General features: G+C 30.5%; 3 protein-coding genes across 15 annotated transcripts in view; 1 reads left to right on the plus strand and 2 right to left on the minus strand.

Annotated features, from left to right (window-relative positions):
- Nucleotides 1-1,056, minus strand: part of Ziz (dedicator of cytokinesis protein Ziz) — a 14,096-nt gene extending 13,040 nt beyond the window's left edge. For 3 of the 4 annotated variants that reach the window (XM_018025035.2, XM_018025026.2, XM_018025053.1), the window contains exons 1-2: nucleotides 632-730; nucleotides 100-216 (exon numbers count right to left, since the gene is read on the minus strand). In XM_018025035.2, the coding sequence (XP_017880524.1) occupies nucleotides 100-216; nucleotides 632-730 (216 nt within the window). Of the gene's footprint in view, nucleotides 1-99; nucleotides 217-631 lie in introns of all 4 variants that reach the window. The other variant, XM_018025045.2, reaches the window with a different exon arrangement.
- Nucleotides 1,057-1,326: 270 nt separating this feature from the next.
- On the plus strand, nucleotides 1,327-5,133 carry LOC108625152 (protein phosphatase 1L). 2 transcript variants are annotated; one of them, XM_018024926.2, is made up of 8 exons: nucleotides 1,327-1,829; nucleotides 1,972-2,217; nucleotides 2,314-2,511; nucleotides 3,269-3,568; nucleotides 3,653-3,809; nucleotides 3,886-4,016; nucleotides 4,104-4,411; nucleotides 4,493-5,133. In XM_018024926.2, the coding sequence occupies exons 1-8, from the start codon at nucleotides 1,716-1,718 to the stop codon at nucleotides 4,575-4,577; spliced, it is 1,539 nt and encodes a 512-aa protein (XP_017880415.1). In that variant the 5' UTR covers nucleotides 1,327-1,715; the 3' UTR covers nucleotides 4,578-5,133. The 2 variants fall into 2 exon arrangements, with proteins under 2 accessions (XP_017880415.1, XP_017880423.1); XM_018024934.2 differs by having other exon boundaries at nucleotides 1,332-1,702.
- Nucleotides 5,134-7,538: 2,405 nt separating this feature from the next.
- On the minus strand, nucleotides 7,539-11,009 carry Atg4a (Autophagy-related 4a). Of its 9 annotated transcripts, none has more exons than XR_003389229.1 (10): nucleotides 10,227-10,707; nucleotides 9,985-10,155; nucleotides 9,566-9,743; nucleotides 9,399-9,478; nucleotides 9,153-9,304; nucleotides 8,973-9,051; nucleotides 8,634-8,788; nucleotides 8,222-8,387; nucleotides 7,875-8,085; nucleotides 7,539-7,682 (listed from the first exon to the last, which is right to left on the minus strand). XR_003389229.1 is itself a non-coding variant. In XM_018024974.2 (10 exons), the coding sequence occupies exons 2-10, from the start codon at nucleotides 10,327-10,329 to the stop codon at nucleotides 8,018-8,020; spliced, it is 1,152 nt and encodes a 383-aa protein (XP_017880463.1). In that variant the 5' UTR covers nucleotides 10,330-10,341; nucleotides 10,885-11,009; the 3' UTR covers nucleotides 7,539-8,017. The 9 variants fall into 9 exon arrangements, 8 of the variants coding, with proteins under 8 accessions (XP_017880463.1, XP_017880446.1, XP_017880472.1 ...); XM_018024974.2 differs by adding an exon at nucleotides 10,885-11,009 and having other exon boundaries at nucleotides 7,539-8,085; nucleotides 10,227-10,341; XM_018024957.2 differs by adding an exon at nucleotides 10,885-11,008 and having other exon boundaries at nucleotides 7,539-8,085; nucleotides 10,227-10,440.
- Nucleotides 11,010-12,263: the final 1,254 nt, after the last annotated feature.

Raw genomic sequence — 12,263 nt, forward strand, 5'->3', positions numbered from 1 at the left:
TCATACAATGATATTGTATTACGAACATCTTGTAATCATCTATCTCGTGACATATGTGGATTCCATCAAAGAGATAAGAAATACTGAGTTAACACTTACTGAAACATCATCCTGAGGATATATCAACAGTTCTCTTTGAGGATCATTTTGTAACAAAGTTTTATTTTTTAATACAAAACTTTCAAAATCTATAGGTTGTACTAGATGTGGTTTACTCTGAAAACAAAATGAAAAGTACATTGTATGAGATAAATAAGAGATCAGAAGGGATATTAAATATCTAACGAAATTATTATAATTAAAAATTCTCTTAAATCTGTCAGCCTAAATAAATAGGAAAAAAAACTATTCAAAACATAAACACGAAAACTTGAGTAAATTTTATTTACTCCCACCTTTAACTTACATTTATAGTTAGCTAGTTCTACGAACTATAGTTTAATTGACAGTAATTGTCAATGAATATTGAATTAACGATGTCATGAATGGACTGATAGGTGACTGAAAAGCGGAAGTTACTTCTTCGGTAATATAAATTATCCAGTACTTGATACAAAACAAATAATATAAAAATGTGCGTAGGAAATCAAAGATTCAAACAACAAACATTTATGTGTATCTGCTTACTTACCTGAACGGTACTCTCACGTACTACCTGAGAGACAGTCTCTCGCAATTGAGCAGCCATTCCCGGCTTACCTAGGCCACGGGTAAACTTTCTCTCGCTCATCTTCACCGATGATACATTGATCTCCGTATAGTAAGAAGATTACTGTCGTCACGCATATTCATTAATAAACGCACTACGCGGGTTAAAGAACATCAACCGCTCGTTTCGATTCTGTGGTCTGTGGCCATGTTTACGCGGCTTCTAAGCTCACGTCTCACGTCTTGACGTAAACGTGTGATATCGTAATTATGCTGATAGCTTTCCTATATTCCCATCCTTATTTACTTTTTCATATACAGTTATCTATGTTAACTAAAGAAGACATTACAGAGAAAATATACCTACATGAATACACACTGCACACATCAGCTGCATAATACAGCGAGAATGTATTAGCTGTATATATTTCTAGCTATTATAAATAAATGTGAATAATCTTTATAATTATCACCCTTCGCGTAACGCGTACAGAACAATTCAAGTATTATAGTATTTTTCAATATTTTACAGTTCATTATATTTTTACATAATAAATAAAATTTTAATTGAATAATTGTCGCGAAATTCAAGTTAGACACAATAGATTTGTACAATGTATTTTGAAAATTTTGTGTAATTAGAACGCCGCTAGTGCCAGTGCCGCATGCCTATAAAATTGCGCGGCGTGAATGTAAGAATTTACCTCCAGTAACATTCGTAATTTTGGTATCATCGACTCATCGATATCGAGTATCGGTATCGTCATCGTCTGCTTCGTGCAGTGCGGATGTCAAATACTACACCAGTGATGTACAGATTACTTTCTGTTATTAACGAATTTTAAAATTGTTTTTCGAACGAACGACTGTACGAGTTTATGAATAACTTTCTAATGCAATTCGTATGTGATCTTGGTGCTCCATATTTTTGTCTTTACAAATCATTGTCCAATAACTCACTGACGTTAAGGTTCATGAGGAAATTGGCTTAAATTCAACGTGTTTTTTATATTATATTATGGATGACGAATTCGAAGACAGGATTTTGTATCAGGTGATATTGAGTGATGCACATCAATGCTGATTACTTTCAGAAAAATTTTACATACATAGCTGTTATACGTTCGATCTTCGTATCGCGTAATCCGTATTCAAAAATAGTCACGACTCACAAGTTTTTGGTAACACACTTATACTTTAAATAACATAATTTATTATTTCAGCGATATATAATACTTATTCTTTGTGTGATTCGACTTGATAATTACATTGCAAAGTTATACAAATCCATATTAATGTTGTATTTGTATATTTGTCCAACAGACATATGTATCATACATGAAGCTGGTATCAAAATTTGCAGTGGGAATTCCCACTGGATTAAATGCTGGAATAAATACTCCTTTTGGTTACTTTTGGAAAATTATGAGAGCATATGCATTGAAGCCAGAAGTTTTAATTTTTGGAGCAATTTTAGCAATTATTCTATTGTACATACAGGCTGTTGATGTATGGAGCCGTTCATTATTAGGAAGAATTCAATATACGCTCGGTCGTACCACATCAAACGTATGTTACTTAGAAAGAAGTTACATGTTATGTCTACTAGAAACTAATTAAGTTATTATGGAATAAATGAAACTAATTCATATAGCTTACTTTCAGGTATCAAAGCTACAGTTCTTAGTTAACGATTCTGTAAATAATGGGGTGAAACTTAGTTGGGAATTGAAGCAAGGATATATTGCTGCATATGCTGTTCAAGGGCATAGAGCTCGCATGGAGGACCGTTTTGTTGTAAATGAGGATATGAACAGCACAGGTGTATCTTTGTTTGCTGTATTTGACGGACATGGTGGAGAGGTAAATTTAATACAAAACAGAGTTATTTTAAAAACGTCACTGCAATTAAATTATGATTAACGATAAATGAAATATCTCTATACTTCCATTTTCAAATCGACTAGATTTTCCATATAACATTATAATTATTAAATTCGATACATTTATAATGTTATATGATGACTGTCTTCCAAAATTGCAGATTAAGAAATATGGTAAACCCTTAGGGATAAGGTAAATAAGGGTAAAGTTGTACAATGTTAATATAATAGTTGGAAAAATTTAATTAATGATTACAGAATATATACTTTTAAAGTTAATGTTTTTATATATGAACAACAGATATTTGTTAGAATACAATTCACATAGATTGACATGAAATATACATTTTTTTATGTTTATATTAATACTTAGATCAGTTTAAAAGATTTGTTATACTATTGTAGAAATATTAGGAGTTGATTACTTATGAACTATTTTTAAGAATTAATGCATGCAATAAGATAAAAATAAAATTATCTTATATGTATTCTTAGCTGACACAACATGTAAATAATTAGGAGAATTAAGTTATTATCATTATTTTTTACATGTAACGAGGGTGTTTATCAGAATACGCATAATCTAATAATTCCATAATTTCTACGTGAAATAGTATCATCAATTACCTTAATGAAATAGAATAGAAATAGACGATATGCTAATATTTTACGTACAATATTTTTCTTGTTAGAAAAAGTATTATTGTATGGTATTGACACTCTACTTTCCTTAATAGTTTGCAGCAAATTATGCGCGCGATAAGCTTATTCCGAACATTAATAAAAAGGTGATTGAATTGAAAGATATGTTAGCTGGTAAAGTTCGACGTGGATCAGATGATGCGCAGAAGGAGGAAGAAGAATCTGAAAAGATTGACGAAAAGGAGAATACAGCGGAACCTCTTGAACGTAAAAAATCTTTCCGTAAAACCGTAAGCACGTCCTTGACAGACGATTGTATGAAAAAAAATGTTGGTGTAACCGATCCGGAATTACTTGATAAGCTGGATAGTTTGCCAAGGCCTATAACAAGAGAGGTAAAGTAACTGTTAAAATTTAATGATTGCTATTTGATGATTGTCTTTTATGAATGGAAAAAATGTTGTTTATTCAACTACAAGGTAAGACCAAGCAGAACGACAAAAACACCATTGAGAATAGATATTACAAATTATCTTGATGGAAATAAAATAAACTATGGTAGACTGTTAACAGATGAAGTATTAGCAGTGGATAGATTACTAGTTGAAGCTGCTAAGAAAAATATGGATGTAGCTGGTAATCGTCATTTTGAAAGTTAACACTAAGACTTATTGTATCAAACATATAGTATAAAAGTATTTATACTGTATAGGCACAACGGCCTTAATTGCCTTGTTGGAAGACAATAAATTAATAGTCGCAAATGTTGGTGATTCGAGAGGCGTAATGTGTGATGGAAAAGGCAACGCCATACCCTTGTCTTTTGATCATAAGCCTCAACAGGTATGTGTATAAACTCGTAATGATACTCACTTACCTACTAATAAATTTTTCAAACGCATAACAATAAAATATGTTTTTGACTCCTAGGAGAGAGAAAGAAGGAGAATAAATAAAGCCGGCGGTTTAGTAACATTCAATGGCGTTTGGCGAGTCGCAGGTATACTGGCAACTTCTCGAGCGTTGGGGGACTATCCACTGAAGGACAAGAAATTGGTGATCGCTGATCCGGATATCTTAACTTTCGATCTTAGCGATCACAATCCGATGTTTATTGTTTTGGCGTCAGATGGTTTGTGGGATACATTCACGAATGAAGAGGCTGTAGCTTTCATCAAAGAACGTATAAACGAACCACATTTCGGCGCAAAAAGTATTACACTGCAAAGCTATTACAGGTAACACAAATTAGTGTTATGAATGACTATCAGTTTAGGAGCAATATTTTTTATTGTATATTTTTTTCTTTTGGCGTACAGGGGTTCAGCTGACAATATTACCGTAGTTGTAATTAATTTAAGGGATCGTAAGTACAGCATATCAGAGGCCAAAAAGAATCAATAAAATTTTTATTACGCATCGAATTTATATATACATATGTATAAATATATGTTAATGTATGTACATATGTATATATTTTTCGCCAAAGGTATTCTAGTCATTAGTCAAGCATTAACGACTAGTAAGTGTGTTTTGAAGAAAATTAAATGTACTTTTGTTTGTTTATACAATACAAACATGATATTTCAGTCCTCATTTAAATATTCCTTTTTTCGAGCTAATATTTTATGAAATAGAACACATTCAGATATCAATTTCTTTTTATTTCATAAGCAATGATGATCACAACATTTTGCCTGTAAATAGTAATTAAATTATTATTGATATATACATAGTACAATTGTCTTTTAAAACTTCGGAGGAAATAATTTGAGCTCTTTAAAAATTATGCATGTGGAATGTATTAGTGTTCCTACTCCTACAGCTGATTTAAATAGATTTGCCATCGTAACTTTGAACTGTACGTGTTATGCTATCCAATGTACTAAGTTAAATGTCGAACAATGTCAAATTCGACTAACACGACAAAAATAAAGAAATATTTTATATGTGTATGTAATTATTGTATATTTTGTGCATAAGATTTTATACGTGTATATATGTAAATCGGTCGGATTTGTTATTGATATTGTTCGTTATATATTTAAATTAGGACGTAGGTTTGGGCAGCGTTAGTTCATTTTTGTCTTAGCATTGTGAATTGTCGTACGCGCGGGTTTGTAATTGTAAATTACGTGTTATGTAATGCGTTAAAGTTGTTAATTAGCGTAGGAGTAGAATCCATGCCAAATCATTTAGTTTCATATAAAAATATTCATATTTTAATATCTCGAAAAACTCTTAATTTTATAGAAATCATTATAGAGAATATTTATATTCAATTTTCTGCGTATCTTCAAAAATTTAAAATTTTAAGTATATATAACAATTTATTGAAACAGCATATAAAATTCAGAATGTTGATACAATCAGTATATGACATAAATTAATATAGAAGTGATTGTGTCTTTCTATATATATACATTTATGTTGATCAATGTGAATTTTAAACTTTCATTATAAATGCAAACACAACTTTAAATATGAATAACTTAAGGGCTTAATGTACGTTCGAAGATTTGAAAATTCCATCTAATGGCTTTAAATCATCTAAAATTGTGTACATATACAGGGAGAACCAGTTAAATGAGGTCACCTACATATCTGATTATGTGATATGTAAAACAACTTTTTAGAAGAAAATTGTACTGCTGTTTTACGGAACTGCTAGAAAAGAGTTTTTTTTAGTGATTAGTTTTTAACGAGATTTTAGAAACACTAATATTTATTTGTAGTAATCCTATATTTATTTTTCAATATTCTTGTATATTGTGAAATAATAAGTTCACCAACCGTATCATTCTTATCATTTACTACTGTTATCTAAATTGAAATGTCGCATAAACTTTTCTGAAATTTTATATTAAAAAACAAATATCTCAGAAGTAAATGAAAGAAATAGTATGTTCCTATAGTTCGAATTCATGAATTCTCTACAAAAATATTAAAGAATAAACATAGAATTATTAATAGAAAAGTATCAGTGTCCTTAAAATCTTGTTAAAAAAAGGTCACTAAAATATCTATTTCCAGCATTATATCTATTTGCTGAAACAGTGTAACCTTCTACTGAAAAATTTGTTTATAAGGTACGAAATAAGCTGCATATTTAGATGATTCCATTTAGCTGGTCAACTCTGTAGATGTAGTTTACACATATATGTATATATGTATGTGAAGCAAAAATCCCAAACTTAAAAATTCTTATATTTTGTTCACACACACTTGTGCTAAAAAATGATGTATTGAATAATAAGTATATATATATACATATTTGTCACATTGTATATATTTATTCCGAGATAAACATACATTAAGAACTGTATGGCCGGTATTCTGAATTGTTGCTTATTCTTAAGATCGTCTTAAGAATTTGTTATCCCTGTCTATCCTATATTTCCAGTCCCTGTCTTGTACAGGGAATAGGGACTTAAGCAAATGCTTAAGACGATCTTAAAAATAAGCAATGACTCTGAATACCGACCTATATATGTACATTAAGATCATTGCATACATTATACGGTCAAGAAGAAGGAGGCAAAGACATCTTATGGACATGAATACTCTTAATTTTCAGTTTTCTGCCTTTTACTTACAGTATGAATACAGACATACAATTTGATTAATGTATTTCATAAGTTGTAAATAAGTAATTTATACTAGAATATATTTTTTGGTATTTATAAAAGTTGGTGTCAAGGGAACATGGTACTCGACAGAACAAGCAAAATATCTTACTAAACATGGATCTAAGAATCGTTGGTTCCGGAGTTACGAAATATTTTTGTCATTAATCATCATACAACAAATCATCTTTACAAAGTACATTCTATATGCCCTCGTTCATTTCCTTATAGATCCATTGAAAATTTTCTGTCATGTGTCATTTGATCGGAATTTTCGATAAGCTGTTTCAAGTGATTCAACAAATTTACTTGTTTAGGATACTACACGTTTTCAGTCTCCCCACAGATGATAATCTAATACATGCTGATCGGGTGAATGAAGCTGTCATTGTATAGGTCCTACGCACCCAATCTATCTGTCCTGAAATTCGGTGTCTAACGATCCCTGCATATCCATTTCATATTTTTAAATCAAATCTAATATCTCTAGAACTAGCTGTTTTTGAATCCATATTTATTACGATTTTTTGCTTGTTTTAATGAAGTACCAAACGCTTATAAAGCTTAGTATCAACTTTTATAAATACCCTGTATAGTGAAATTCAATAATTTTATATTAAAGAGAAACAATGATAATAATTTTACGATTCATGTCACTAATTTACAATTTTCATCCGAAGTGAATAAATGTAAAAAATGAAATGATTATTTAACTTTAGGAAGTATTAAATAAAAAGCGTAATTGTTAATCAATGTAATATAATCAATTACACAGAGCTTTAAACAACATATCACTTGCTGAAAATGAACTCGTTCTTCTGTACGGAAAGTATGACTTATCAGATTCTTCTTTGTCTCATCTTTGTATATATTAATTTATTATCTGTATAAAAAAATAAGTATGTACATACATACATACGTGAAAACAAATACATATTTATAGACAAGTTTAAAATTCTTTTGATCAAAATTTGTGTATACCGTGAACGGTTGATATCGATGATCACTTATATCCAAAAACTGAGATACAATTATTATACAATATTTTATTATTTGGTATAAATTATTTTATTACCTTTAACTTCCAGTACTAAAAGAATACTGGGTTAAGTTAAGTATGAATATTGAATGAATAGTTGCATTTTATACACGAATGGATGTTTAATGCCAGATATATAGTATTTATATCGCAGATTCTTGTCAATTGACAACTAAATGTCAACCAAGTAATTCAAAATCTTCGTCGGATGTATCACATTGTGGGTCTATGTGCTCAAAATCTACAACTATAAACGAAAGTCGCTAAAACTTATACAACATTTCGAATTTAATAATATTTACTACAATAAAAAAAGAAAGTAGTATTTATCGATAATAAAATTCGGTAAATATTAGAAATAATTTTAGTAAAGAACTACTTACAACTTGAAGCTGGTATTACTTCCGAAGCAACATCCTCGGCAGGTGACCAGTGTGCCAATCTCTCTGCACATAATTCTAACAGAGGTTGCTTCTCAGGTGCTATTAGTTCGTCTTGAATAGATTTACACATGGATTTAAAATCTTTTTCAGTTGCACAAAAAAAGCACTGAAATGAAATAAGACTGTACTATACGGCCTGTTCATTTATCTTGGATATCTTGATATCTTCATTAATCTGGTCAATAAAAGAAAACATTTCAGAACAAAATAATCTGATTCATAACGAGTATTTTAATCTACGAAACACTTTCTTGTATTGACGAAAGTATATGATATAAGTATTAAGAAATCCAAGATAAATCTAAGTTGTATATACATTATGATTAATTTTGGAAACAGATCATCTACGAACAAGTGCTACAGAAGGATCTATTCCCGTAATAGGAATACGACTAGCAGATTTACAGTGGTACGTAGCATCCATTTCGATTTCTTCCTCTTCTAATTTTTTTCCAACACTGCCTGATCTTTGCGTTGTATGTGGATCTAAATAAATTACTTCGTTCCCTATGAACATTAACATCGCGATTAATACAGATTTGTACACATTGTTACACATTTAATTTTATGTTACTTTACTTTCCTACTATTAACTATGCTTTTAATTTTCATTATTACAATCATCAACTATATAAAATGTGATGGTTAAAGTTAATATCAAATTAATTAATATCTTTAAATCTATACGTACCGACGAATCCTATAAAATATAGCGCGAGATTAGGCTTTCCTCCTATCACTCCCAGAGATTGTGGAATTTTGAATGAGGTCTGAAAAATTACATAGGTGCGATTATAAATTATACTTAACTTCATACGTTTTGCTCCATATTTGGCCATCCATGCAAGAACACTTATTATTTCTTCATTACTTTAAGACCGTTAATGTAAATAGGATTAATCTCGTTTAATCCAAGACGAAGAGGTATCAAAAGTAACAAAGGTTTCCACTGGCTTGGTGCTTTTAATGGTACATTGCCATCAGCTTCTGCCGTTGTACCTCCTTCTATTCTACATTGTTTTACTGTAAGTGTTTGGTTATTTTAACATTAAAATGAAATATAATGCTCATCATATGAATAAAATATAATTAAATCTTTTTAATAATAAATACTAACGAACATCATTAACTATTAATGTATTGTCCAAGGCCACATGTATCGTAATTGAACTCCATTCATCAAACACAACTAATCTTCTGAAAATAAGAATTTGATAATTCGTGTACGTACACGCACTGGCAATGCATATACAAATAAATATTTGAAAAATACTAAATATTTACTTTAATACTTGTGCTATTGTATTGGGACCAAACCATTGTCCGACCTCCTTTCCTTCAGATGCTCCTGTTAATGCAATTTGATGAATAGAAAAAGCGGCAGACCTATTATCTTCAAAGCGTTCCAGAATTTTCAGGTACGTGTTATTTCTAGTTTCTGGTGTCCATTGCCAATCTTTACCTATATTTCCAAACACGTATAAAAAAAAGATTGCTGCATCAATACTTATACTTATGTCACTACTACCAAATCATGCGATTTATATCAAGGAACTGCAGAAGCCCTAATAATAAGTTTAACTATAAATTGAAGTTAGTTAATAGATAATAAAAAAGAAAATGATAACAAGTAGAGCATGTAATGTAAGATCAAGTAATATACTGTCAAATAAGGATGACAAATCTGAGAATTTATCATTTACCTAAATGTAATATAATTAAGGCTTGACCCAGAACCATTTGTCCACATCTTAGCATACAACCCCAACCCTTATCAGTTGTATATTGCGAGCTGTAACCGCCAATTGGTACAAAATTTTTTCGGTATGTGAACCATAACTTTGACGTTATATCCCTACGGATAGTGTCCAGCTCTGAAATTGAAGACCTTACATATTCAATTTATTGAATATTGATCTCTATTTATTGTAAACGTTTGTTAGACCTTTTATGGCATCGTATTTTTTTCCAAAAATCCAAACTGGCTCATCTGTTTGCGGTATATCCTCCAATTCATCTAAGATATTTTGCGTGAAAAGGCTGTCCATTTTCACGATGGTCTATAAATAGTTAATTCAGGACTTGAAATCCTTTAATATGTCATAAGGATTGTGTTCTTTATTATTCCATAAACACAATCAGGGGATTTAGTTTTGACTCTACAAGAAAAGAGAACGACAAGAGGGAGGTTAAGTGCTTGTCAAAGAACGGTAGTGCAGAATATGATCACTTTTAACTTGGCAATGCAGCACTGGTCATTATTCATTGAGCAAAGATTTCATTGCGTATGTAAATATACGGGATTCGTAAATGCAAGTTATAGTAGTGTTGTTACTTTCACTTCGGAGTAATGACAACAATGATATTCAATATCATGATAGCAACACAGCTGATAGCAGCTGATTGACGAGAATCTGGAAGATCGCGCGATAATCGGAAGCAACTCGCTTATTGTAATATCGTATAAACAGTATAACGTATAAATATTGTATATATGATATGTATATTGGTTTTTATATGATGAAGGATGATTATCAGATTTTTCCAGTATGTGTTTATATTTTTCTTATTGTAACATAGCGAAACTGTAGATATATAATGACCTGTGTGTGTGTATGTGGGAGTATTGAATCAATTCCGTGCAGTTGACATTATTTTTCATCACCAATACACTTTGTATTTGTATTTTGTATATAAATATATGTATGGCTTGAAAGCATTCTTTCTTCATAGATGGCACACATGAACATATTTTTGTAGGCATGCGAGTAACCCCACATTTTCATCAATTTTCATACCAATAAATGATTGCCGATAGTTAAATAAAATGCGTATGAAGTAGTATCTCTTTCCAGGAATACAAAAGATTTAAATTTTTCATACAAATTAAAAATGACTGTCTATGAATAACAAGCAGGTCACCTTATGTATAATATGTATATACAAGGTGGTCTATAATTGTACAAATCAGATCAAGGAGATTCTACAATTCAAGACGGAAAACTAGATCAGCCAAATTTTATTGAAGGCTTCGCACGTGTTTGTGACAAATGGATTTAAAAATCAATCAAATCTTAACTCCATCATAATGACAACCCCTCACTAATTGTGGCAATAATTATTTTTATAAAAGAATCTTCGCTTAAAGCAACTTTAGATAGATAGATGACTTGAAAAACACTGGAACTAAAGAAATAATTAGATGAATTACTGTTACATGCAGCCGGTTTCGCGGAATACTCAAATTGTATACTATATAGTGGATGTCGCTTAAAACATTGTACAATCTACAAAATTGAGTAATTCTTTTAAAATTAATACATACAATCTGAATTTCTTTGAAATATTAGAAGAATTAATTTACCACATGACATATATAAAAAAAAATGCCAAAAAATTGTAATTAGTTGAAACCGCTTAGTTGAATTTAAGTCGTTTTTATTATTTACCTTTTTATTCGAGTCTGGAGTCAAAGTTTGTATATCAGATTTTGAAGATGTACATTAAAAATGTCACTGAAATCATTCATCGTTACTATATTGTATATATACAAGCTGTAAGCGCTTAAAGGTCGCGCAATAAGGTCAAAAGTCGCACAGCTATCGTTGCTATTAGTCGATTTCGGAAACGATTTTTTCATTTTGCCTAATCTGTATGTATACATACAAGATTTTTATTATGTGACCTTTAAACCTAGTGATTATAAAAAATGTACATATGTACGAGTGTACTGTGAACGTCTATACTCTATATACACACCCACATCCACATATGTATATATACCTAGTAGGTATTACCTACACATATATACATGCATACATATATGTATATGTAGTATATAGCCATGGAATTGTGAATCCTTTAAAAATGCACGTTACTCTGATTGGTGCTTTGATAAAGAACAATTTTCAGCTTCCTACATATACGTATGTGTGTACGTACTACCTGCAGAGTTGACGAGGTACCTACATTACGATTTTAT

This window comes from Ceratina calcarata, unplaced genomic scaffold (assembly GCF_001652005.2).
Source record: "Ceratina calcarata isolate Rehan_Ccalc_2016 unplaced genomic scaffold, ASM165200v1 scaffold119, whole genome shotgun sequence".
In the NCBI taxonomy this organism is placed as follows: Eukaryota; Metazoa; Arthropoda; class Insecta; order Hymenoptera; family Apidae; genus Ceratina; species Ceratina calcarata.